The sequence below is a fragment of the Citrus sinensis genome, chromosome 8 (genome assembly GCF_022201045.2).
Source record: "Citrus sinensis cultivar Valencia sweet orange chromosome 8, DVS_A1.0, whole genome shotgun sequence".
NCBI lineage: Eukaryota > Viridiplantae > Streptophyta > Magnoliopsida > Sapindales > Rutaceae > Citrus > Citrus sinensis.
This window is the reverse complement of record NC_068563.1, coordinates 9,760,442-9,787,916: the sequence shown is the minus strand read 5'-3', so window position 1 is coordinate 9,787,916 and position 27,475 is coordinate 9,760,442. Positions and strand designations below refer to the sequence as shown.

The 27,475-nt window shown below is 32.8% G+C and overlaps 2 protein-coding genes across 4 annotated transcripts; both read right to left on the bottom strand.

Moving 5' to 3' along the window:
• Positions 1–16,212: 16,212 nt before the first annotated feature.
• On the bottom strand, positions 16,213–19,137 carry LOC102630132 (beta-ureidopropionase). Of its 2 annotated transcripts, none has more exons than XM_006494635.4 (6): positions 18,865–19,137; positions 18,382–18,489; positions 17,662–17,850; positions 17,341–17,568; positions 17,036–17,260; positions 16,213–16,811 (listed from the first exon to the last, which is right to left on the bottom strand). In XM_006494635.4, the coding sequence occupies exons 1-6, from the start codon at positions 18,976–18,978 to the stop codon at positions 16,446–16,448; spliced, it is 1,230 nt and encodes a 409-aa protein (XP_006494698.2). In that variant the 5' UTR covers positions 18,979–19,137; the 3' UTR covers positions 16,213–16,445. The 2 variants fall into 2 exon arrangements, with proteins under 2 accessions (XP_006494698.2, XP_052288878.1); XM_052432918.1 differs by having other exon boundaries at positions 18,420–18,489; positions 18,865–18,925.
• Positions 19,138–21,803: 2,666 nt separating this feature from the next.
• Positions 21,804–25,868, bottom strand: LOC102629659 (uncharacterized). Of its 2 annotated transcripts, none has more exons than XM_052432232.1 (7): positions 25,629–25,868; positions 25,445–25,525; positions 25,140–25,197; positions 24,793–24,870; positions 23,528–24,711; positions 22,258–23,446; positions 21,804–22,157 (listed from the first exon to the last, which is right to left on the bottom strand). In XM_052432232.1, the coding sequence occupies exons 3-7, from the start codon at positions 25,179–25,181 to the stop codon at positions 22,020–22,022; spliced, it is 2,631 nt and encodes an 876-aa protein (XP_052288192.1). In that variant the 5' UTR covers positions 25,182–25,197; positions 25,445–25,525; positions 25,629–25,868; the 3' UTR covers positions 21,804–22,019. The 2 variants fall into 2 exon arrangements, with proteins under 2 accessions (XP_052288192.1, XP_052288193.1); XM_052432233.1 differs by having other exon boundaries at positions 25,140–25,201; positions 25,446–25,525.
• Positions 25,869–27,475: the final 1,607 nt, after the last annotated feature.

Here is a 27,475-nt window from a genome sequence, read left to right as displayed (position 1 = left end):
GTGCATATGAAAATGTAGGTGCATAATATAAATAAAGAACTATGGTAAAAACCATAAGGAGAGCACACTATGGAAGTATTAATTTGAAATAATCAAAATGCACAAATTCGAATTTTCAAGATATTGAGTAACATGAGTAAGTTTGAATCAATTAAAATGATTTTAGAGATGCAATGTATGATGTTGATTAAAAAGAAATGGTGGATTTTAAAGAGAGGGAGAAAATCGGCCTAAAACCTAGGTTGAATTTGGGATCTCGAGATTTAAATGTTGAAAATGGAGTTTAAGGATGATTTTGAGTAAATGAAGTGATGGGGAATGATTTTCGTGACTCAATTTGATGCGAAAAATGAAGAAAATGATGGATTTTGGAGTGAGATTGAGTGAGGAGTAAACAGTTTTTAGAGAGAGAGGGAGATCCGGAATGCCGAATGAGGAAGGAAGATGAACAGAATTTAAAACCCTCGAATCCGGCTTGCAAGATCTCATTAGCCGGTTAGTGACCAGAAACTACAAAGCCGAAAACGGCTTGCCGGATGTGGGATCCGGTTGGCCAGATGGCTTCCCGAATGTGTCAAGAGCAAATTCGGCTTGCCGGATGTCTTTAACCAGAAATCCGGTTGTGTTCCAGCAAGGTTTCCACGCGAATCCGGCTTTCCGATTTAGCTAACCGGTAGACCGGTTGTGAGGCAGAGAGTTGCCTTTCAAATTCGGTTTGCCGGATTTCCGAACCGGTTAGCCGGTTGTTTGGCAAAATCATTCAAACCATAACTGGGTTTCCGGATTTGAGGAACCGGCTGGCTGGTTATGAGGCAGAGAGGAGGCTTAGTAAATTCAGTTTTCCGGATTGAAAATCTGGTTATCCGAATGTTGACCCGAGAGCAACCAAAGATAATTCGGTTTACTAGTTTGATAAATCCGATTATCCAAAATTTGTTCCAAGGGAAATCAACAAGAAAGCGGTTTTCCGGATGAGAGAAAGTGATATACCGGTTTAGACTTGGAAATCTATTTGGCTCTAATTGATTTTTGGCAAGCTCTTATACTTGTATTACACACACCATTTTGTTTTTGGCTTAAAAAATTGAACAATTTTAAAAATCATTTAACTTTTCAATAAGCCAATTAGTGCATGAAACATATATGCATACAAGACCAAACATATGAAATCATATCAAACAATGATGTCAATTTTATAAATGAATGATGATATAACACAATTAACGACACAAGAATTCACACATATAATACATTCATCATGTATATATTTTACACAATCATGAAATATATAAGCATTCAAAGATTAATAATTCAAGCATATCACTCATTTATCAAGCTTAGGCATTACATAATCATCAAAATCAAACAAATCTATCATGATGAGTTGACAAGCTATCATCTTATATATATAACCATGCATCATGATAAAGCACTCAATGTTAAACACAATGATAATTCACTCATGTAAACATACAAGTATACTTTCACAAATTCAAGCTATTATCCATTTATCATGATCCATTCAACAAAATTAATATGGCAAGAATTATTACCAAAACAATTAAATCATCTTGCCTCATCTTTTTCTCCTAGATCATGCTCAAATGATTATCCTCACAAGCTTTATCAAGGAACTCTCCACCATTCCTTGTTTGTGGTACCTACAAAAAAAAAATTCAAGTTGTGTGCTTTGGTACCCAAATACTCTTGGGTCCTTGAACGTTAGATTTAATTCCTTTTGGAACCCAAATACATTTGACTCCATAATATACATTTCTCTTAACTGGACATCTAAAACTCATATGATCATTTCCATTACAATAATGACAAACAATCTTATGATCACTTGTGGAGGTAGCCTTAACAAAATAATTTTTATAATATTTTTGTTTCAAATAAGGCTTATACCCAAGTCCTTCTTTATCAAACACACATTTTTTAGTGCTTAGTAATTTTTCTAAGTTCTTTTGACCATTTGTGAATTTTAACACAATTTCATTGAGCTCATTACTATTTTTCTTAAGCACTTCATTTTCTTTCATCAACTCATCAACATGTGATTTTTCATGCTCATATGAAATACTTTGTTTACCTTTAAATGTTGCAATTCTATCATGCAACATTTTATTATCTAACTCTAGTCCTTTAATCTTTTCATTTAATGAATCATTGCATTTTTGTAAAGCTTCATTTTCATTTTTCAAGTCATCTACATATGATTCTAGATGCTCATGTGAAGTGCTAGGTTTCTCATTTGATAATGCAACTCTATCATGCAATGTTTTATTCTCTAATTCTAGACATGTAATCTTTGCACTTAGAGATTCATTTTCATTTGTGAGCTTTACCATTTTCTTTTTAAGACATGCATTCTTTTTACCAATTTTTATCCAATTATCATGCAATTCTTTAAAAGCATCAAATAATTAATCATAAGTAAAAAGATCATTTACCTCATCAAGTTCATCATCCGATTCATCTCCAATTGCCATGAGAGCTAGATTTGTCATTTCTTGATGCTCTTCATCATCACTTGTTTCCTCATCGCTATCATCCCATGTGGCTACCATTGCTTTCTTCTTGAGCTTGTTGAGAAGAGGGCATTTCGTTCTTATATGGCCAAGCTTTTTGCACTCATAACATTTGATTACTTCTTTCTTCTCCTTTCGGTTCTTAAGGTCTCTAAATTTTCTTCGCTCACCAGATTTCTTAAAAAGTTTTCTGAACCTCCTAGCCAGCGTATCCATCTCCTCCTCATCCAACTCGCTTTCCTCATCACTCTCATATTTCGAGGCTTTGAGAGCAATGCTTTTCTTCTTCTCCTCATTGCCTCTTTCGGCTGCCATGTCTTCCTCATAAGAAATAAGAGAACTAATTAAATCATCAATAGGTAAGATATTCAAATCTTTAGCTTCCTCAATGGCAGTCCTTTTTTGTCTCCAGTCCTTAGGTAACGACCTAATGATTTTCTTAACTTTCTCGCTATTTGAAAAGGTCTTTCCTATGGCTCCTAGAGTATTCATTATGTTCATAAATCTAGTATACATAGAATACATACTCTCATTTTGTTTCATTTGGAACAATTCATATTGCCGAGTGTACCTACTAATTTTAGACTTTTTCACTTGATTCGTGTCTTCATAAACAACTTTAAGTTTGTGCCAAATTTCATTAGCACTTTCACAACTAAACACTCTATGAAACTCTTTCTTATCAAGTGCACAAAACAAGGCATTCATGGCTTTGGAATTTAGATAAGCTTTTCTCTTTTCCAATTCATTCCATTCCCGTGAAGGTTTTGGAATATCTTCCCCGACTTCGTTTTTAGTCAAAGGCATAAATGGACCATCACAAACAATTTCCCAAATTTCATAATCTAAAGCTTGTAAATAAATTCTCATCCTAGTTTTCCAATATGGGTAGTCATTACCGTCAAAGAACGGTGGTCTAATTGTGGATTGTCCTTCCCTAAAGGTTGAGTCACTATGGGTTGCCATGGATATTTAACTCTAGACAGTTAAGACTACACAAGAGCACCTCGCTCTAATACCAAATGAAATACTAACTAGGCAACCCAAGAGGGGGGGTGAATTGAGATTTTAAAAATTAAGCTAAGCAAATCACACAACAATCCATTCTAATGCCTTAATAAATTTGAAAACAATAAATTCAATGAAAGCACAATAATAAATGAGCAAGGGAAGAGAAAGCAAACTTAATGATTTTTACGTGGTTCGGCAATTCCCGCCTACGTCCACGCCTTCGAGCACATCGGGCTTAAGGATTTCACTATCCGAGCCTTTCCAAGACTTCAAACGTTTACAATTGACTTCAAGGTGTCAATGAACTTTTACAACAAGAGATTATCTCTCCAATCTCTTCACCTCAAGTGTTTCTTACACTTATACACTCACAATTTGATGAGAAATGAAAATTACAACAATGAAACTCTCTTTAAGAGTGGATATACAAATTGAAGAACAAAGATGATTTAATAAATGATTATTTACGAAATTAAAGCTCAATATATGTTGTGTGCACTTATTTTTGCTTGCCAAGATTACCAAAAATGAATTGGTTTTGAGTTTATATAGTTTAAGCTCAAAAACTAGCCGTTATGCACATTTTAGTCGTAACCGGCTTGCCGTTTAGGAATTCGGTAAGCCGCTTTTATGTTACCGTTAAGGTAAAAATTTAAATTTCAAAATATCCGGCTTGCCGCATGCGAAATTCGGTAAGCCGTTTATGCTCCAAACGCTTACTGCCCAATATTCGGCTTGCCGGTTTTTCACATCCGGTAAGCCGCTTGCTACAGTAACCTGTATAGTGCACTTTTTTCTGAAATTATAGTTTGATCCCAAAACTTTATAAAACTATATTACGGCCCAAAATGTTATAAAACTTTACAAATAGGTCCAATTTCAGAATTTCTAAATAATACTTTGTTAATCCTAAAGTTTTTTAAAATTATGATATAGCCCAAAATGCTATGACACTTTTCAAATAAGTCCTTCTCCAAAATTTCAAGCAATACTTGTTGATTTCAAAGTTTTCAAAATTCTTCCAATTAAACCATAAACTTGAAAAACAACCAATTTCATAAAATCATTTTCCCATTAAATATGAAACATTTATAATGTGAAAATAATGATTTATTTAAAAAGTATAAAAAATAATTTGAGCTTAAAAGATTAATCATTTTTAATCTTGTTTGTTATCATCAAAATCAACATTATGGAAACATATATGTTAACACCATTGATGCTGCTGTTGAAGATTACACCAATTTCACATACAGCTTTCAGTGTTATAATCCTTGCAATTTTTGAGCAAATGTATTAAGCAAGCAATTAGAAGTAAAAGGATTAAATGTAAACTACATTAAGTTGATTTTACATGCCATCATATATCTCTAAAGTTAGACCTTGCCCTCGAGCAACTCCTTTGGCCTTTCCTCGACCAGTTTTCTTCTTTTTACTACTTGAAGCTGATACAAAATCAAATAAGATGTAAATTAGCAATTAATTTGAATTTAATCATGCATTAAAAATTAAATCATTACCTTCATCAGTTGTAGTAAAACATGAAGCTTCACAACCAATTACAGAAGCTGATTCAGTATCCCTGTTATGTGCGCTAGTTTGAGACTTTCTTTTACCTAGATCAAAATTAGAAGCTAATTTAATTAGTCACTAAGATTATGCTCTAGCTTTTAATTAGGCAAAGCCCATGCACTCAAGGCCTTTATCTTGTTTTTAACTTTACAACAATAAAGTATTTTCAGTATTACTCATGTATTTTTCGATCAATATATTTTTTTATCAGCGAGAGTAATTCACCTTTAAAAAAACTAATGATTTTTTTAATGCATATCCAACAGCTCGACTCAGTCTTTGTAAAAAGTACCTATTATCAAGGGTAAATGAGGCCCTTAGAAATATCTCATCAGTAATGCTATTATTTGTTGTAGTGAAGGGTTAAATTGTAAAAATAGTTGTTGAAAATTTAAAAATTCAAAACTTAAAAAAATCATTGAAACCCATCTTTTAGACATTGGCTAACAGTATTATCCGATCCCGCTTAATATCCAATGTATAAAAGGCTGTTTTTCTCTTTCATCACGCAATACTCAGCTAAATGCCCTCACTCTCACAGGCTGACACAGCACGATTTCAAACGATTTCCACTTCACTTGCCTGATCGAAGCTGCTGTAAACAAAAACAAAAAAAATCATCACAATTTTCACATAGCCCATGCACAAGACAAGCTCAAGTGGTCGGAAATGTCGGCCGACCAGCGAGTGTCGACGGCGGCCTGGATCTGCCACCAGAATTGGAGCTCTTTCGAGGTTAGTGTCCATTAAAAGTCTCAAATTCTTTGTTTAGCTTCGATTTTCTTTTTTTTAGAGATAAAAATTTAAGAAATTTTTCTTGAAATGTTGTCATTAAGGGGGTGTTGGAAAAATTGATTAAAAGGATAATGGGTGCGAACATATATTTTGTTGGAGTTGATGAATATTGTTATTTTTTCCTAAGATCTCGTATTGGAGCATGAACGAAATTGGTCACCAATAAACTTTAATTGTTTTAACTGTTCTTACTTTTATTATTCTATAGAGAGTAGGTTTTCCTGATTTTGGTCTAAATCCGGATATGAAAGAAGTTGGGGAGTGTATCATTAGTTTTTTTAATTTTTTGGTTGATTGGTTTCTTTGGCACTATGCTCTCTAGTAAACTTCTGATTCGGGTGGAGGTGGTTTGTTGTTAACCATTCGCTTTACAAGCTGACCAATTCCTTTCAACCCTAAAAAATCATCACTAGAATGCATATCCATATTATTAAGTGTCAAGTTGAATCCCATGCCCCAATTAAATCTAGTGCAGAGGAATCTTAAGGATGAAATTGAGTAAGAAGTAACAGTTTTTGCTTATCAAGTGCAGAGAATCGATCACTTAGACATAAGAATGCCAAACATAAAAAGCAAATATGTGTTGGTCTCATTAAAACGATGGTTATTATCTCCTGAAGTTGCACGTCTAAAACTGTTGGGAAAATATGCTCTTTAAAAGCATATGTGTTTATTTAATTGTAATAAACAATTTTTCTAATTAATAAAATAAATGAGGTATTTTATTCAAATATCTTAATTGCATTAATATTTGTATTAAAGTCCATTTAATCATATTATATGTATTTATGTGATCACCATGTGGATTCACAGAAGACATAAATACAAGTTATCTTATGATTAAATAAATTTAGTTCGCAGTTGATAAATAAAGTTGGGCACTTTATTTAGGTATAGACTGTAATAAATTCATTGAATGATTTGTCTTAATCATGTATGAATTTATTGATGTAGTACGACTACATTGAACAGGATCACATATGAGATTTAATTAACTTTGTAATAACTGTCAGACTTATTAAATCTCATAGGTATTGATTTTACTGTAATCTTAATCTTGAGTTAATTATGATTTCATGATTGTAATTGTTATTCCATTTGAGTTACCAACGGGCACGACACATACTTGTGGTCAAGATTACCCGGTATCTTGGTGGGAGCAATTATGAGTATTGGAGTTATGGATTAACAATATAGAATTTGTACAACACATCTCTTGATAGGTTTTCGGTACTTGATCATAGAATTCTCTGGCCAGAGTGTGTCAACATATTTAGTATGTTGAAAATGATCATTAGAGAAAACCAGTAAGGATCAAGGAATAAGATGTTATTAAATTGATTGGACAGTTGAGATATCAATTTAATTAACGATGTGGTACAAAGGATTGTGCAGTAAAGAAATCAATGTGGCTTGGGGCGAATTATTATTCGAGCATACAATTATGGAAGTCAGTTCCAATCTTTTAGTGGAGTAGATTTGGAATTAAATAATTGGGCTAGTTTAATTACAGGCCTAATTATTGTAGCCACTATTGTATGTTCCCAAATGATCCCCGGGTTAGCTCATTTAATTGACTGCACCACTACTGGACTAATAAGTAAGATAACTAGCTATTTGGGTCAAAAGCCTAAATATATCATTTAGTGGGAGGCTCCATTTAATTAGCTTTTGTATAAGGGGCCTTATGTTATTTTACAAGGTGGGTCCCCTATTGAAAAAGAAAATAACGTGAGTTTTATTTATGGCATTTTTTGGAGCCTAGGGTTTTCACTAAAGGGAGATATATAAGGCTTATTTTCTCTAAAGAAAGAAAAGAGAAGCCACTTGATACAGATCAGAGAATAAGATTTTTCTCTCCATTGTTGAGAGAAAAATTTTCTCGTGCTAGTTGCTTTGGTAGTGATAAAGGCGCCCACACGTCAAGTGCAGATCGAATCTGAGTCATAACCTGGAAGATCATTGGTGACAGTTCGTGATCTAGCAAGCGTGGTGGTGACGGATCGTGATCTAGGAGCCTAAATCATTTCAACGGAAAAAGCCAAATCGGATTTTCAAGGTACGATTTCTAGAATACGAATTCTTATATATTATATGAGAGCGATCTTCAAAAGGTTTTATAAAAATTTAAAAACCTGATTTTTTCTTAACAAAAACAACATAAAACAACTTAACACGAGAATGATGCAAGTTTGTAGCAACATGAGCATTTCGCTTTGGCCACCCACCCTCGAGTAACGAAAAAATCAGCCGTCTGATGCACATCAATACTATGGAGTAAAATGAAAAAAAAAAATTGATCGAGTAAAGAATTCCATTCACCATCCATCATCCTCTATAATCGTTGTTTACATAACCCAATTAATTAAGTGCATGCATTAACTGTACTGTGATCCTTTCTTTGTAGTGTTTGTGACAAGTCATGTATAACACAGCCAGTATGTTTTTCATCAAATGTAAACTAGCTAAATGCAAAATCAAAAGTTTGAATCAACTGTAACAAGTTGTTTGTTTCATCGTTTGCTCAAAATTTGCTCGTTCCTCCTCGATAACTTCAACTATACCAATTATGGATATTGAAAACATTAAGGTTATACTCATCAGAGCACCAAAATGAGAACTCCAACGTGTGTCATTGGCACGTTCCAATGTAGCCTCCTAATTTAATCCCCAACCACTATAAAGATCACCATTGTTGAGTGCTTTTTAAATTTCAGCGGCTTGTTTTTCTCTAAGACGACCAACGTTTAGATGAAGGTTCCAACAACATTCACAAGACTAGAAACTAAACTAAAAAGAGATAAACATATGGATATGATTCTTTGCCATAGATCCAAGAGTCAACTGAAGTTGATGAGAAAAAGAATGAACATAATGATCTGATAATTTTAATGGGCGGGGCAGAATAATAAAATGAAGTGGGCAAATTAATAAAATTATTGGTTCAAGATAATTATTATAAATATGAAGCTAAGGATTTTTTATTGAAGTGGGGTCAGCTAACTCCAATAGGCCCACACTAGCTCCGTCCCTGCAAGCACACATACACAGAGTTATTGTGGTATTTGATGGAGGAATGCCGGTAAGGTCAATTCTAGGTGTTTGATTGTGTTAAAGTGGTGATAAATATTCAAATAATGATAGTGGATTTGAATTGGTTTATTTATCACCCAAAATAAAAAATGGATAAATTTTTGGATTATTCCTCGTGAAATAATAATCTTTAAAATACTTATTAAATGATTGGAAACTTCAACTTACTCCTAATTTTATTTGAGTAAGAGAAAAATTTGGGGAGAGTAGATGAAAATTTGTCTTCTTAACAAAAACAGGGATAAGTTGGGATTTATAATAATTTAAAAATATTTTGAAGATTATCATTTCATGGGTAGACCGTAATATAAAATTAACTCAAATTAAAATCAATACCATCAACAAAATTCATCATTGATGGTAGGGTGATGATGATACGAGAGAAAGAATGAGCAGATGAGAGATGCCTGTGAGAGAGAAACCATGTGAGACATAAAAGAAAAGAAAATGAAATAAACTATATTAATGAAATTTTTAGCTTTTTTATAATGGTAATTTTGTACATAAATAATAAATTAGATTAATCTAAAGTGGGGGCGGACGAAATAATTTGAGGGGTCAAATTCAGATATGATTACTCCAACTTTTAGAGTATAGATGTCCAATGCATGCTAGCTTACCGACTGGCATGGCACAGCCCACTGTGTTGCACCAAGCCCAACAGGCTGCATCTGGGCTATGGGTCGTTCACTCGTGCCTTGACAAAGCCCTTTATATATATATATATGTGCGTGTGTGTGTGTAAAATAATTTTGACAACCATGGATGTTGGTCGTACACTTGTCTTAAGTCTTACCTCCACCACTATGCTAATGAAATTTTTATATACGTGTTAGTGACATAAATTTAAATACTTTATCAAAATTAGATTTTGGTGTGTACTCGTGAATTTTTATTAGTGAGGCGAAAATCTTACTTTTTTATATCAAACTTACTATCGAGATTAGTTTCTCCGTTAATTGACTTTTTTCTTAAAATAATAACAAGGTTTCTTAAAAAAAAAAACTTGTCGAAATTTCAAAAGTAAGCTTCCAAAGAAATTTAAAACACAAATCATCATAAAATAAAAGGAAAGAAAATATTAATTTTTATTAATCGTCAATTTTTTAGAAACAAATCAAATAGCGTTTCCAAAAACAAAATGATGCATAGTATTTTTTTTTATAATATTATATATGATGCAAATAGATTAAAAACAAATTGTTAAGTATGTAACCAAAAAAAATTGTTTAGATAGGGCATGATTCAACATATACTACAATTTAACAATTTAGATAAAAATATATAACACAATAACCATAATATTCATTGATAGTATTTCTATCAAAATTTAGGACAATGTATAACAACATAAATACCATATTCAATTTATTGATAATAATCATATTGATTACAATTATAACAATGTATAACACCATACTTATAAAATTTGATTTATCGATAATATCTTCACTCATTATAGTTTTCTTCTAAGTGCTTTTTTATGTTTTGAAAATGATGAGAAATGATATAGCCATAAACAAATTGTTATGACATCACATAAGTGATTGAATGAAACATCACACAGCCCAATTGATTGATTTATTTATTTTATTATTCATCTGATTAATTATACAATGTTCCATTAGTTTGCACAATAATAGTTCGTACAGAAATTTATGCCGTAATATTACTTAGAGAAGATATATGATAGTTTTGTTATCAATGTACGCTTTGAATATCATATACTTGGTGTGATGACGTAATGTCTGTTAGAGCTGGCAAAACGGGTCATTGGGTTGTGTTCGTATCATCTTAAATTAAGTTCGACTCAAGCACGACTCCTTTTATAACCATGTCAAAATATTAATAGTTTGAGATGCTAACCTGATACGGAAAATAAACGGGTTACCCAATACCTGCTTAATATCTATATATTTAACCTTAATGTTATCAGAAGAAATAATTATTGCAGATTATATTACAAAGCCAATTCCAGTTGAGTTAATAAATAAACAAGTGGCTGATTTTGTGAATTTTGAGGGGCAGTGGAACTAGAACATGTTTAGTACTTTTATCCTCAATCAAATTCTTCTCTAAATTGTAGCGGTCAAGGCCCCGTCTGATGGCAAATGCGAGGATCTCTTATATTGGGCTCACTCAAAAACGGGTAGGTTCACATCTAAATCAGCCTATCTTTTTTGAATAATTCCAATTGCAGCAAAGATGCTCATTTCTTTGGCAAGGGAAAGGGCCCCAACGAGTTAAATTTTTTTTATGGTTGGTGATGCATGGAAAAATTAAAACTAGAGAGGAGCTTTTTAAGAGGCATATTTTGGATAAAATTAATTGTGAAAGATGTGGCCATGAGAGAGAAGACGTGATGCATGCACTGTTGGGATTATGTGCTCTTTTAAAACATATTAATTTATTTTTTTATTAATAAAATATTAGAGATATTTTCAATTGTATAAATATTTTTAATAAGGTCTGTTTAATTATATTATATGTATTTATGTTATCATCATATGGATTCATAGGAGACATAAATATAAGTTATCTTATGATTAAATAAATTAAGTTCGCAGTTGATAAATAGAGTTGGACACTCTATTTATGTTTAGACTATAGTAAATTCATTGAATGATTTGTCTTAATCATATATGAATTTACTGATGTAGTTTGACTACATTGAGCTAGATTACATATGAGATTTAATTAACCTTGAAATGACTGTCAGACTTATTAAATCTCATAGGCATTGATTTTACTGTAATCTTAATTTTGAGTTAGTTATGATTTCATGATTGTAATTGTTATTCCATTTGAATTACCAATGGGCACGACGTACAATTGTGGTCAAGATTACCTAATATCTTGGTGGGAGCAATTATGAGTATTGAAGTTATAAATTAACAATATAGAATTTGTACAATACATCTCTTGATGGGTTTTCAACACTTGACTATAGAATTCTCTCGCCAGAGTGTGTCAACATATTCAGTATGTTGAAATAATCATTAAAAAAAATCAGTAAGTATCAAGGAATAAGATGTAATTAAATCGATTGAATAGTTGAGATATCGATTTAATTAACGATGTGGTACAAATGATTATGCAGTAAAGAAATCAATGTGGTTTGGGACGAATTATTATTTGAGCATACAATTATGGAGGTCAGTTCCAATCTTTTAATAGAGTAGATTTGGAATTAAATAATTGGGCTAGTTTAATTACAAGTCTAATTATTATAGTCACTATTATATGTTCCCAAATGATCTCCGGGTTAGCTCATTTAATTGATTGCGTCACTACTGGATTAATAAGCAAGATAACTAACTATTTGAGTTAAAAGTCTAAATATATTATTTAGTGAGAGGCTTCATGTAATGTACTTGTTTCTAAGGGGCTTTGTGTTATTTTACAAGGTGTGCCCCTATGACAAAAAAGAAGTAACATTACTTTTGGTTTATTATTATTTTTAATTTAAATCAAACTTGATTTAATAGAATTAAATAATATAAAAAATGGAGCCTAGGGTTTCCACTAGATAGAGATATAAAAGGACTTATTTTCTCCCAAAAGAAAAGAGAGCAGTCATTTTATACAAATCAGAGAAAAATATTTTTCTCTCTATTGTTGAGAGAAATATTTTCTCGTGCTAGTTGCTTTAGTGGTGATAAAGGCGCCCACACATCAAGTGCAGATCAAACTTGAATCATAGCTTGGAAGATTATTTGATAGCGCATCGTGATCTAACATGAGTGGTGGTGACGGATCGTGATCTGAGAGCCTAAATCACTTTAACGGAAAAAATCAAATCAGATTTTTAAGGTATGATTTCTAAATTACAAATTCTTATATTTTGTATGAGAACGATCCTAAAAGTTTTTATAAAAATTTAAAAACTGATTTTTCTCCAACATGCACTTAGGGATTGTTTTGTTGCAAAGAGAATATGGAATTTTTTAATTCCAGTCAACTTTAGACATCATTTTTCCTCCTTTAATCTTCGTGATTGGCTCTGTTTCAGCTTGGGAAAGACTAGTATTAATGAAGTGGGGGATGAATGGACATGTTTATTTGGAGTGGCTGTTTGGAAAATTTGGTTTTGGCGAAATCAATTTCTTTTCTCACAAAAATTCCCTTGCTGCACTTATGTTGTTGCTGAAATTAAATCTTGGGCTCAGGACATTCAAAATGCACGATCAACTCTTAGTTTCGATCAGAGTAATAACATCATCAAAGATGTTGGATGGCAAGCTCCCCCTGAATTTTTTTTCAAATTAAATACTGATGGATCACGATTAAAGAATGGTCTTGCCAGCACTGGGGGCTTGGTGAGGGATTGCTCTGGAAAGTGACAGTTTGGCTTTGCCATGAACATTGGATTTAGATCGGTGACTACTGCAGAACTTTGGGGTCTCTTTCAAGGGCTTAATATTTAATTGCAGAGGTTGATGGCCAATGTTTATCCCAACTTATTTCCTCTACTAGCTTGATACCTAATGAACATTTTTCTCTTCATAACTACCATTAAGGAACTGATGAATAGACAATGGCTCATTACCACAAAGCATATATATTGAGAAGCCAATTTTACTGCAGATTCCATGGCGAAACTTACTGGTTCTTTTCCCCTTGGACTTCATGTTTTTGAAAACCCCCTCAGGGTCTTGATGATTGATTATGTAATAATATATATGGGACCTCTATTCCTTGTTCTGTTTTAACCTAATTTTTACTAAGCTCCAACGTATTAAAAAAAAACTAATTGCAAAGAAATGATCATTTGAACCAAAAGGATGTTGAACCTTTTCAAATCAGTTGGAATATTTTTTATTTTTTATGATTCTAAACTTACAACGCCAACTTGAATTAAAAAAAGAGAAAAAAGAGTGGTGCAATTGCACCATTCGTTATCCTAATAAAACCCTTCTTTTACTAAAATTATATTTAAGAACCAATTTTTTAACTCTTTAAACCTCTCGTAAACTTGTTATATATATATATATTCTGTGAATTGATTATCCATCTCTCTCTCCTTTTTTTGTTTTTTTATTCATATGTTGAGATATGACCTCTTATGTACCTAATTTGTTTTCCTAAATGTAAAACAATTTCTTTTTAATTTTATTTTCTTTGGTTTGCAAATTAACTATTTCTATACTTAAAATTGATTTCAAAACCATAATTCTTCAAGTCAATGATTCTCATTCGTAAATTTATCAATAAAAAAATTTCTTATTGAATGTTGCAAATGAAAAATTTTCTATTCATTTTCAATAATGATAAAAATTTGTTTGTGAGGATCGAGAAAAGAATAGAAAATTAAAAGATTCACAAATTAAATGTCTTTAATTAGAAATAATGGTATTTTTGGCATTAAGCTTAGCATTGTTGAAAAATGGATTTTGGAGGGGTGCCAATAGTCCAACTCTTTTTTTAAATACCCAAAAAATTTCAATAAATCAAATGGGCCAGAGTAGTGGATAAAATAATCAATTGAAACCCTTATAAACTCTCACAGAGCCCCTTTTCTAAATCCACTCTTCAAATAATTTTAAAATATTTATTATTTCTAAAATACACCAACGTTAATTACAAAAATATCCTTGTTTACTATATTCTACTAAGGGATCTGTTTCCTCTCTCCTCCCAATTTACCTCTTAGAACTTAAATGATTTCTCTGATTCATCTAATCAGCAACTTCTATAAGGATTGGCAACATATAATAATTCATATTTTTTGGAGTCTTGGCTCTTGTATAATAAAGTCAATCCATAGAGAAAATAATTTTAAACCTATGTATATATAGTTTGCCAAAAATAGATAATTCTTTATCCCTAAATATTTTCAGTACATAAGTCGTCCATTCTCATAGTGGAATCTTTGTTGGTCACTTCAAAGATACAAGAAATTTTTAAAGTAAAAAGTAGTTAACTGAAAAAACAGGGTATGAGGTGTAAATAGTCTTCAAACAAATTAAGGTCTTATTTGCTATTGAGGTATTATAGTTTTTTATTTTACGCTACAACTGCGGTAGAAAACAAAATTATTTGATGGATGCTCGAGGATTGGGTGGAGGGAAGAGGAGATAAGGGATCGGGCAGTTGTGGAACTGGATGCGGTTGATGTCAAGAGGATCAATTCCATTCATGCGGACCTTGACCTGGTGATTGTGGATGGCGACCCTAGGGGAATTTATTTTATGATGTATTTTTTTATTTAACAATTTCAATACTAAAAAAAAATAAAAGAGTTCAAACTTTATTTCATCTTTAATTCTTAAATTTAATAAATAATTAAGAAGATCTTAAAAAATTTTGAAAACAAAACTTCAAATTTACTTTAGAATTTTTACAAAAATAAACAAATAAATAAATGAAACCAATACAATTTTCAAATATAATATTTAAAATGGTAGGAAATAGAAAGTTGAAATGATAAATTGATGATCAAATAATGGATATGAACTTTATATTTCAAGAAACTAATTTTTTTATTTTTTTAATGAACTAATACATGTAATAATTTTCTTTATCGAGAAGAGAAAAAGAAATATTTTCATCTATAATTTCTTAGATTATGAGGTTCTTAATAGAAATTAAAAAGAATACTCAAATTTAAAGACTTTAACACCGTACATTTTAAATTATAGTAACCCAACCTTAATTCCAAATGCACCTTAAATTATGTATCATTATGTAATTTTAAATAAGTCAAAAATCATACATATGAGAGATGGGTTTTATGAGGATTTTGAAGGGGTGCCAATACGTATGGCATCCAAACTAGCACTGTTGCATTAATCATAAAAATTTAAAAAATAAAATCAATAAAGAATTGAAAGAAAATAAAAAATTCCAGTGTTTTAGACAGAAAAAAAAAGTAATAACAATATTGGGATTCAAGCAAGCCATTTTAACTTGGCCACTTCAAATGATTGCACCCACATCACATTAATTCATGTTGATTAATTGCTTCAATTCAACTAGTGAAATCTCTTTTAAGCGGTACAGGTATAAGGTTCGAATTCCGCTCATATATGCATAGTGAGTTTTTTGAAAAGAAACAATAAGCGTTTTGTAGGAAGGCTAAAGAGAAAAAGCAAAAATGATACAATCTCATATATACCTCTTGATTCAGAAGATGCAAAGGTGAAGTGAAGCATTACCCTAATTAGAAAATCGGAATTGATGCATCCGTTCTAACAAATACTCCAGTCCATCTAAATTAGATAAATCACATTATTTTTGCAAAGTTTGATCTGTGGGATTTTCTGTATTTCCATCAGTTTTCCCATTCCTTTGGCTGATTAATAATGATTTATTTAAATAATTACAGAAATAAACAAGCAAAGACTTAATTCACACTGTTGATTAAGGAAGAATCTTATTCGAATACAAATACACATGTTCATTTACCTTTTCCAGATCTCATCCATGAAGATCACCGGGAACTTAAGAAGACTTCTTATGTAACAAGGGATCGGATATGACCTGTGGCTCATAATCTGCCTTCGAATAATTTGCCAGCATTTCTGCGTATAATTCATAACGAGCAGTCATTCGGAATCCCCACTTGTCTTTCAGCTGCCTGCAGAGGTTCAAATCCATGTCTGAGATCAACAACCCATCTCTGAAACGGGAGAGAGATGGCGTGCAAGAACCATCTGGCGCCGAAAAATGACTCGATCCATAAAAATGCCCAAAGTCTTTGTGCTGTGGCTTTCCATCACCTGAAGTAAAAGGATTGGGGAAGACCTCTGTCCCGACACGATTGATTGACCCAACGAAGTAACTATTTGCTATTGCAGCATTACGTGCCTGTAAAAGCATCAAAAAGATTTCAATGGATGGATTAGCCAGCTGCAGTTTTATGGATTATGTTATGAATGTTTCACAGCTTATTATATTCTAGTTTTGTTATCACAGCACTAACAGATGCTGTCCAAATTACAAACTCAATGAAATATAAGCAACACAAACAACTTGGAAAAACACATCAAAGGAATAAATTTGAAGAATAGAACAGTTGGGATAAACATCACCTCAATGGGCCACATTGGTTCACTGAGTTCTCCAACCGTAGCAGAAGGATTGAAAACAATTTCTGCACCATTCAAGCCAAAAGCTAACCAATTCAAAGGATGATGCCTCCCATAACAAATATTGACAGCAATCTTCCCAAAAGCTGTCTCAAACACAGGATGCCCAGTGTTTCCTTCCATATAATATGTACTCTCGTTGAAGTCCCCGACTCTAGGAATATGGTTCTGCCAAATAACATTGCACTCAATAAAAGAATTCCTAAAGCAATATACAGAAACTGAAGCAGTAGAACTGGTGCACTTACCTTTCGATGCTTGCCAATTATGTTCCCATGATTTCCAATAATAATAGCAGTGTTCCAGATAGTATCCCCATGGTTAACGTCCCTCTCAAGGATTGGACTGATAATGACCATGTTATATTTCTGAGCAAGTTCCTGAAGAAATTGTGTTGATTCCCCATCAACGGGCTCCGCAAATTCACACCACCTCTTCTCTCGAGTACAGAAGGCAAATGGCATCGTCCATGCTTCCTTGAATATGATTTCATGAAAGTAACTTTAAAATTTCAGATAATAGTGGAATATATATTATTGAAAATAATTAATCCTCATGACACGACTCACTTGCAAGCATAATATGTTAACTCCTGAAACACCAGCAGCGTCAATGAGTAGCTTTAATTTCTGAAAGATAGCCTTCTTCTGATCGAGAAAGTGTAAGGTTGTTGGAAGAACAATAGAGCTCTGGATAAGACCTACCCTGACAACTCGAGGTTCTCTTAAGAATTCTTTGTCAGCACGAAAGCAGAAACCCTGAAATGATCTTAAAATGATTAATCCAAAGCAATCAATAGCATAAATACACAACTTTCTGATTGGTTTCAGAGATCTATCCCAATGATCATTTAAAATTCAAAAATCTTCGAAACTTGCAGTAATTTTTTGCCCCCTTTTCATGCCTTATGATTTGTTGATTAAAAAAATCTACACTTAGCAAAATAACAGTAAGTATCAAATCCTCTTTGAATTTGGATAAGCACAGGGTCTCATTCTTCACAAGGTTATTCAGTTCTAAATACGCAAATGTTTGGTTTAATGTCCTTTTTATCCCGTATCTACAGTCTCCCAGGCCCTAAGATGAAAAAGTTGCATAAACCTCATCTATTGATAATGCAGGGGTGTTCCCATAGTCCAATGCCAATAGGTCAGGTTAAATCATGTAACATGTAAGCCCTTCAACTGAAACCATCCCAACTCCACAGCAACAAAATTAGTAGATTACTTCCAACTTCTATTTCAAACTTAATTCCCCATTAACTCAACAGCAAAATGGTCAACGCGTACCTGGAGATCAAAATCATGTTCAGAAGAGAGTGCTTTACCATTTGCCGAAAGAGCAACCAATTCAAGAGGCTTTCCACAATTTAGGCCATGAAGCAAGCGGCTAACCTCCTGTAAAACATCAGTAAAACAGCCAACTTTGAGGCCAGATGAAATACAAAATTCCCATTTCCAAGTTTTTTCAGAAACCCAAGATATATATGTGAGCAGAGATTGAACCGGATAAAGTTACTGTGAACATATTTGTTTATAAAGCATATTAAACATATTTGTTCTATCTAAAAAGAACAATCTAATTGCCATCATGCTGGCCTAATTCATAACCTGAATGGCTGTCATAAAGCAATGAATTGAAAACAAAGTCAACTCAATTGCATCAGAGGCAACAAACTACTCATCCTATTTCTAAATCAAGCAAGTTACACACACACACACACACACAAAATTGAAATAGAAAAAGGAAAGAGAGGAATATCCATTCGTTACCTGATAGATATGGGGTTTGAGATTGGCGCTGAGGAGAGTGTGAAGAGAATCATACCCACAAATTGAACCGTCTTTGTTAACACTCTCTTCTCCATTCTCATTTTTTTTGTCCATTCTTGAGTTTTGCTTCTTTTTCTAGCACCGTGAAATACACGCTGGCTGATGAGTTAGTATTGTTGAGCTTTTGTGTCAGATTCACTTTCTTTATTAATTTGTCCCTGTATATTAAAAACCATTATATTCTCAATCATTGAACTCCATGCGCATTCATTTGGCACGAGCATTGACTCAATTAGAGCTTCTGGTAGATTTAAGGGTAAATTCAAGCATTAATTATTTTTTAAATTATTTTATAATAAATTTTTTGAATTGTTGCCCTTTTTAAGTAAAAAATAAAGAAACAATATACTAGGATTGACCCTTTTTTTTTTAGTTTTCTTAACAAAAAAATAAGGTAAATTAAGATTTCAAAAGTAAAGAGTACTTTTTTGAAATAGTCAATTTAGGAATATTAAAAAAGATGAGGTTATTTAAACCCATTAAATTTATTTCTACACCTATTTTAAAAAATAAATTCATTATTAAAGAATTAAAAATTTAAATATCTCAAAATTATCCTTCACAAATCTTTTTCTGTCTCCACTCATGGTTGCATAATCTCTTTCACTCTCACACTATGTAAATTAAAAAATAGTTTCACTTGCTTTTGGATTTATTTTTTTGTCTTTCTTAAGAAATCATAATCTCTATTTTTGTGCTTTCTATATAATAATTTCTTGATATTCATTAACTCGCTAATTAAAACTTTGAGGAGTTTTTCTCCTCTTAGTATACAATAGCCTATAACAAAACTAATTATTTATGATTAATAGAAAATATATAAAATAATTTATGAGAACTGAGGAATTAAAAATAAAAAAATGTTAATTAAGTAATTTTGTCAAAAATTATTTTGATAGTAAAATTCTTACTTATAAAGATATAGTGTAGAAAAAAACTAATGGGTTCAAATAATCTCATCCTATCCAAAACTAACTCTAAATTTAATTTAGATATAATGATAATTGTGTGCACTATAATTTCACATAAGTTATTAGTCAATCACCGTCAAATGCAAATAGATAGTAGTAGAAAGGACAATTTGAACGTAGTTAAATTTGGGAAATTTACGAAAATAACCATAAAATTTTTGCTATTTTCACAATTAACTTTCTCAACTTTTTTCTATCAACATTAGCCAAACACACGCTTTTCTCCCTAAATTATCCTTCTTTACAAACGAAAAGAAGCTTGGTGCGACAGACAGCCTGTCGCACCAAGCTTCGTGCGACAGGTTGCCTTCTTCTATCTCAGTATTTATTTGTTTTCGCCAGTCCTTTCGTCTTTGTTCGTCTCTTCTTATTCGTATGTAATATCTTCTTCTACCTCAGATCGAATCTCATCCGACAACCCAAACAACAAAACAAAATCAACTTTTTAATTCTCCAAAATCCAATTTCGGAATTCAAATTCCCCGGGATTTTCCATTAAAAGTCACGTTGCGAAATGCTAGGCGGGCTGTACGGAGACCTACCTCCACCTTCCGATGAGGACAAACCCACCAACACGACCACCACTGTCTGGTCAATTTTCGCGCCACCACAAACCATCCTCAAGCCCCAATCCAAACCCAAAACCACCCAAAATTCTCTCCCGACTTGACCCCATTCCTCACCTGCAATCGCACCTTCCCCCAACGACGTGGTAGCGTTGCCGCAACCGACATTGGTCGACGCCACTTCGACCGTAATCAAGGAGCACGACCCCGCTAGACCGAACTACGAGGATTATAGGAGAGAGAAGAAGAAGAAAGAGGTGGATGCTGAAATTAGTAGAGAACTAGAGAGAAGAATGCAAGAGGAAGAGGAAAGGGAGATGAGAGAGAGGGGTAATTTGGTCTCAACGGTTCTTTTATGACTAATGTTGATAGAAATTTGTTTGAAGGGTTAAGATGAAAAAAACTAAAATTTTTATGGTTATTAGTGTAAATTTCCCGTTAAATTTGAACCTCACTATTTATTGCATTAGCCCTGCTTTTTTTTTTTTATAAATATAATTTAATTTACTTTCAGAATTATACTTAAAAAAAAAACATTATTTCTGCTTCTCTCTCATATATTTGATCATTTGGGGATGTATTTCATGAAACATTATCGGGAAAATGTTGTTAATCTTTGCGGGGTGACTGATGTTCATACCGTAGTCGTGGCTTCAGGTGCCGTTCAAGGAACAGGGTCAAGAGTTAGCAGCGCAGTGGTTGGTCAGGAGATTAATAATAACCCATTGGCGAGTGGTTCATCTGAGAAAAGATTAGAGGCGCGTCCTTCGCAGACCGTGGAGTTTAATAGAACATGGTTGCTGCATCATTTTTCAAGCCTTCAAACTCATTCTCTTACCGTTCATGTGATCAGGAGATCTATCCTCGTGTTCCTGGTTTGTGCACGGTAGCGTTGTTGGGGAATAATATATAAGATTCCCTTGTGAAGAACTGCTGTTGTAAATGACTAAACATGTGCATTATTTGCTAATCCTCAAGATTAAGGAATGCTAATCTAATTATTGGTTATATATATATAAAGTCATTTTCAGGTGCTTTTTTTTTCCCCTAATGGAGGAAGGCAACTGTTGAATTACGTGGTTTAAGAGCGCATCCAAAAAAAAAAAAAGGAGAGAGCCACACTTAAGAATAATTATATATAAAGTCGTTCTCCAGTGTTGTGCCCTCATTTTTTTTCATGCGGACACATTGTTAAACAAATAGTTTAATAAGGTATCTGCACTGACTTTATTAACTAGGCGTTTTAATGTGTTCATATAAAAAAAATGAAAACACCAGCACTAAAGATCCACTGTATAGATATATATATACACGAATGTATGTATGTAAGTATAAAATGTGGTTCTAGTGAAAACAACCCAGTTTCATTGCTGCGAAGTAGCTGCATTAACAAAACAGGCTAACTGACGAACAAAAAGTTTCTAGCCCAAATGATCAGTCCAATCCACAATCTAAAAGATGGTCCAAAACAAGAACAAAAGTTCTAGCTGAATTTACAAAATAGCCTGTACCTCCTGCAACAAAATACAACATAATTCATATCTTAAATCAGGTTTAGTCAATGATCTGTCACTAGGTCTCTGAAAACTCTGATGTGAGCTGTATATGGAGTTTCCCATCCCTGTGCACAGGGATAACGGTGTTCCAACCATTTCGGTGATATTGGTGGCATAGGTGCACCTGGATGCATAAACACCTGCATAAAGCATAAAGGATAAACAACATCAGTTCCCAAACCCAAACATTATCACGAGTTAGAAAAATGAAAAATCTGGAGTTTGGCTAAAGTCTAATACCTTCACAAATTGACATTCATTTACAAATCCTATTGTGACAATTTTACGGGAGGTACGAGGCAACGGCACAGATCTGAGTGGGAGAAAAGTAAAGCACTGTTGCTGAGACAAATGCATCAGGACGATATTATACCTAGAAGCAATTAAATGACCCGTGTCAGGCATGATCATCCGATGTTCAATCCCTGGATTGCTCTCTGAATATGATAGCGAATGTAAGAGCTCCCGTGCTATTTCAGCATCACCATATAGTTGAATGTAATCATCATAATGAGACTGCAACTCGTCCATCAAATCCCTTCTAACTTGAGCCCAATTATCCTCACCTATATCCATCAATTCAGCGACAACTCGGAAACCACAATGGTCATCGGCAATAACATCCTGAACATCATGGATGTAAGGTCTCAACCCAGTTGGAAATGAATCAATAAAACACAAAGGCTGATGTGATTTTATCCGGAACACTTTCTCTTTCTGCCTCCCTTTCAATTGCATTGAAGTAGCACTTGAAGTCCTAAGGGGGGCTGAGTCACTATCCTGTACAGATAACACATACTGTAATTCTGATGGATCTTGATAAGTAGATGTGCCTAACTTGGACAAAGGAAAACCATCAACCTCTGGCTCAGCGAGTGAAGTTAATGCTGAATTGAAAGTTGATGCCGAATTTGTTAACTCCTTCAACTTTTTCAATAATTGTCGCTTACCAGGGCCATCAGTCTCTTCAAAACGCTTAACAAGCATCTCTATCTCAGCCCTAAAACTCAACTCTAGTGCTGTATCTTGGTTAACAGGCACAAAATCCAGTTTCGTCCAGTGGCGATCCACAGCTAATAAAGGAATGGATCGGCGTTCATGCTTGTACTCAGCAATCTCATGTGCACATGGCAAACCATGTGTCCGTCGAAATACGCATCCGCATGCTGAGGCATTGAGACCAACAGAATCAGCTCGTTCAGACTCACCAAGTATTATATTCATTGCATTTAGTGAGACGAATCCCCTCAGCTCCTCAAAAATTGGAGCTTTAAAGTTATGTTGCACAATGGTCGAGCTCCTCTCAAAGGAAGCCTTAATCTCATAGTGTTGCTGCTCTAACAAAGAGTGCACCTTTGCCCATGATGTCTCAAAATTGCCTTGGGGTACTGCTAACAGTCTCTTCAATTTGGTGTGTGTAGTCTCACCTCTGTCAAAATCATAATTGACAAAATTAGTTACTAAAACAAACATAACATTAAGTCTATCAACTGTAAAAATTCGAATTTACCTATTCATTGTCACATTTCCAAAGTGCATGGCTAAGTCTGTCCATGCTGCAACAAATTTTTCCTTGTAATTAGCCAGCCATGTTTGCTTCACATAATCAATTGCCTGCGGATATCTAGAGAAATCACTCTCCATAGCACCTAAGTGTTGCATATACTCTTGCTCTGTGACAGAAAGCACCAATACATTCCAACTGCAAATGAAGGCTTCCCACCTCTCTTTAGTCTCAAATAGCTTCTTACAGTTAACCGAGATATTCTTTGAGATATGCCATCTACAAAGAAGATTGGTTGCTCTGGGAAATACAGCACGAATGCTATTCATCAACGCTAAATCTTTATCTGTCACAATGACTCTTGGCAAGGCATCATCTTCCATCATACTCCTTAATCTCTCCAAAGTCCAAATGTAATTATCGTCTCGCTCAGACTCAAGATATGCAAAAGCAATAGAAAATGTTAACTCAGTTGATGTCACACCAACTATCTCCAAAAATGAGAATGGGTACATACTGGTCTTGTATGTACAATCAATCATAACCACACTAGGAAAAGCTCGTAATAATCCAACTGCAAAAGGATGCGCCCAAAACAAGTCCTTAAAGCAATCAGTTTCCTCATTATACCGATGCCACTCAATATAACCATGCTTCCTCAATTTGTCCAAAAGTTGATGCATGTGTAACTGTCCAACTTGTTCACCTACCCTGTATTTATGCCGTGCATTGTAAATTGCTTTTATTGTACTTACATTATGCATATCCCTCAGCTTAAGTGTTTGCAAAATCTCCTTTGGGCTAATGTTGCTCCTTGACAGATCAACCAATATATTGGCCTCTTGTTCGGTAAGTCTGCCTGCATATGAGTGGCCCTCAACATGTTGTGTGACAGGATGGTTATGCACCCCACAAACCACTTTCAATATCCAATCATCATCGGTATCTAATTTGTGTCCTTTTAATAGAAATGGGCAGCCACACTTCTTCGTCCCAGTTGTCTTGGGTCGTTTTGGTGTCTGACCCTCAGCGAATTTACGTCTATAGGCACCACTTCTTTCACATGCAAAAGTTATCCTCGGTCTCCTCCCATCTCCACCAACATCAGATTTTTTAATCACAATCACCAGCCCATTTCTCTTTCCGGTATCTCGTATCCATTCCACTAGTTCTTCTCTGCTGTTAAAAACCTACAGAAAACACAATTGTATATCAACAAACCAACAAATGAAAAATTATTTGAACTAAATAACGAACTGTCAGTTAAATACCATGTCAGTTGTGAAGGCACTACTGAAGTCAACATCATCTTCATTTCCAACAGTGCTACCACAGGTAGAGCTTTCGTCCTTAATAGTTACAACATGAATAACACGTTAGTAAATAATGCCACATAAGTAAATCAATCATAAGCCTGCAGTTTCAAAATTCAGACCAAAACAAATTTGACAGAGCTTGATTTTTTTGCTGTCAGCTAAATACACTCAATACATTTGGTTTCATCCATCCATGAGTGATTCATTCATCTAAATTTTATTAATTGTATGAAAATTGCATGAAACAAAGAAAAAGGAAAAACTAAAAAAGAACAAACATAAAAATGAATTAAAAAACTTACATCTTCATGATCAGCTCCTTCCGATAGCACTTGTTCCTCCATTAATTCGAAACACACCCTCTATTCATCAAACATAAATAAAAAAATAGCTAAATTTGCTTAGGGTTACGGTTATTCAGGTTAAAGAGAATTATATGTGAATGTACTTAGAAAAATGTGTCTCTCTAAAACATTTAAATTGACATTAAAGTCATAACTACTTATAAGAACACTCGTTATCAGAATAATAATCTAAACTTTCAGCAATCCCAGATTCTTTTTTTTTAAGCTAAAAGAAGAAAAAACTGTAGAGAACAAAATTCTACCTTTTTTTTTTTGTCTTATTAACCACTTTTTGACGAGCAATTGAACCCAGAAATCTTCTGAAAGATGCTCAACCTTGGCGTCTAAAATAAGAGATTCGTGAATTCATAAATACGAATATAAACACAGAACTGGGTAATTAAAAGGAAATTGAGAGAAAATTAAGAAGAAATTAAGAGGCATTACCACAAGCATTTGGTAAGCAAAATCTTAATTTTTTTTCTTTAAACTACTTTGCAATCAGCAGCGGCAACTCTGGTTCGCAATGCAGAACAGGGGAAGGCTTGAGAAGATGAATAAGAAATTCCGTTCGGAAATCGCCAATTTGTTTTGTCAAATTACGTCGAGAAAAATAATGCCCTAAATATTTACTCTACGAAAGAAGAAACCCGTTTGCTAACTCCAGTTTAGCGTTTGCTCTTTCAAGAACGCTAAACTGGACTGGTTAAAGATTCGGTCAATTACCAAAATTACCCTTCAATTGTTGGCCAATAAGAACTTCAAAAAAAAAATCTTTAAATAAAATTTTATTACTTATTTAAAAAATCATATCAATATTTAAAATTTTAATAAACACTTTAATTAAAATTTTTTAAATAAAAAATAATTCTCTCTTTTCAAATTTAAAGAATTATTTTCTCGCTCTTCAATTTATATTTTATTATTTTTATTATAAAAAAAGAGAGAAGTGTTTTAATTACTATTGATTTTTTTTAAAAAAAATAATTATTTAATTAAAATAATATTAATTTTTTTTATTTGAAGAGTTTTATGGAGAGTAACATATATTTTTCACTCTTGTATTTACCACATAAATAAACAAATAAATATTTGAAAAGTGAAATTTATAAAGGCTTTTGGAAATACTCTAACAAACTTGTATTTTTTTTTATTACATGAGACTATTACTCAACAGTATAACTCATATTACATGATATTACAACTAATATTTATAAATCAAACTATTACTGGGACTAGTTTACAACAAATTTTATGAATTACCGCCCAAATTTTACTCTCTCTAATGTTCTAGGAACGTCTACTTCATTTATATTAAGGGAGAAAAATGTCTTTACTCAAATTTTACTCTCTCTAATGTTCTAAGAAGAAGAATGTCTTTATTCAAATTGAAGAAGAAAATTAAATCCCACAATGCATTGTGGAGGATCGAACTCATGACCTCACAACTGTGAGGTTTGGGTTCTAAGTTCTAACCACTAGGCTTTAGTTGTTTTGGGTTCTAAACAATAATAACAAACCTGTCCTTAGTTTGTTTTTGTTTCTCCAGTTTGGACACACGTAGTTTTGTCAATTTATATAATTGAAAATCTAGATAGACATTAGGGTACGTTTGTTATCCCGAATTAGATGATTAGATAAAATAAAATATGGTTGCATTATAATCAGTTTTTTCTCAGTGTCCGTTTGAGATTATTTTTGGAAGATTCAGAAATAATTTTTTTAAAAAAAGCTAATTTAGTATTTATTAGACTTTTTAAAAAATTCTTGTTGGCAAAATCTTCCTGCAAAATTTGAAAAGCTAGTGCTTTTCAAAATCTAATTTTTTTAATAATCAACTTTATATTTGATACAATTTGATATATATACTCACATATAATTAAAAAAACCGAAATTATCCTAATTCAATTAGGAAATAAAATCATTAAATTTAAAGAGATTATTTTGTTACCATTTATAGTGATATAGCAAAATAAAAGAAATAAAATTACTGAAATATACATATGTTCTTAGTTATCTATCTATCTATCTATCATCATCATCAGTACTACTACAACAAAATAAAAAAACTAGTATGTACATGTTTAAAAATGCGCAAGTACATTTTATTCAGCATTATATCTATTTCAATAATTTAACAAAAAAATTTATTAAATATATCATTGATTTTAAAATTTTTAGTATTTTAAAAAATAAATCTTACCAACTATCTAAGGAATTATTTTTATAAACTAACTAAAAATAATTATTTTTAAAGATACACCATTACCAGAAAGATCCTAATTTAGCTCCAA

Bases quoted from the DNA above. Each gene is read 5' to 3' on its own strand.
- LOC102630132 (XM_006494635.4), bottom strand. From the start codon at position 18,978: ATGGACAAAAAAAATGAGAATGGAGAAGAGAGTGTTAACAAAGACGGT. The intron at 17,569-17,661 runs GTGAGTCGTGTC...ATCATATTCAAG, and splicing joins TTAACATATTATGCTTGCAA to GAAGCATGGACGATGCCATT. The intron at 17,261-17,340 runs GTAAGTGCACCA...GTTATTTGGCAG, and splicing joins TAATTGGCAAGCATCGAAAG to AACCATATTCCTAGAGTCGG.
- LOC102629659 (XM_052432232.1), bottom strand. From the start codon at position 25,181: ATGGAGGAACAAGTGCTATCGGAAGGAGCTGATCATGAAGAT. The intron at 24,712-24,792 runs GTATTTAACTGA...TGTTTTCTGTAG, and splicing joins GTGCCTTCACAACTGACATG to GTTTTTAACAGCAGAGAAGA. The intron at 23,447-23,527 runs GTAAATTCGAAT...TGATTTTGACAG, and splicing joins GGAAATGTGACAATGAATAG to AGGTGAGACTACACACACCA.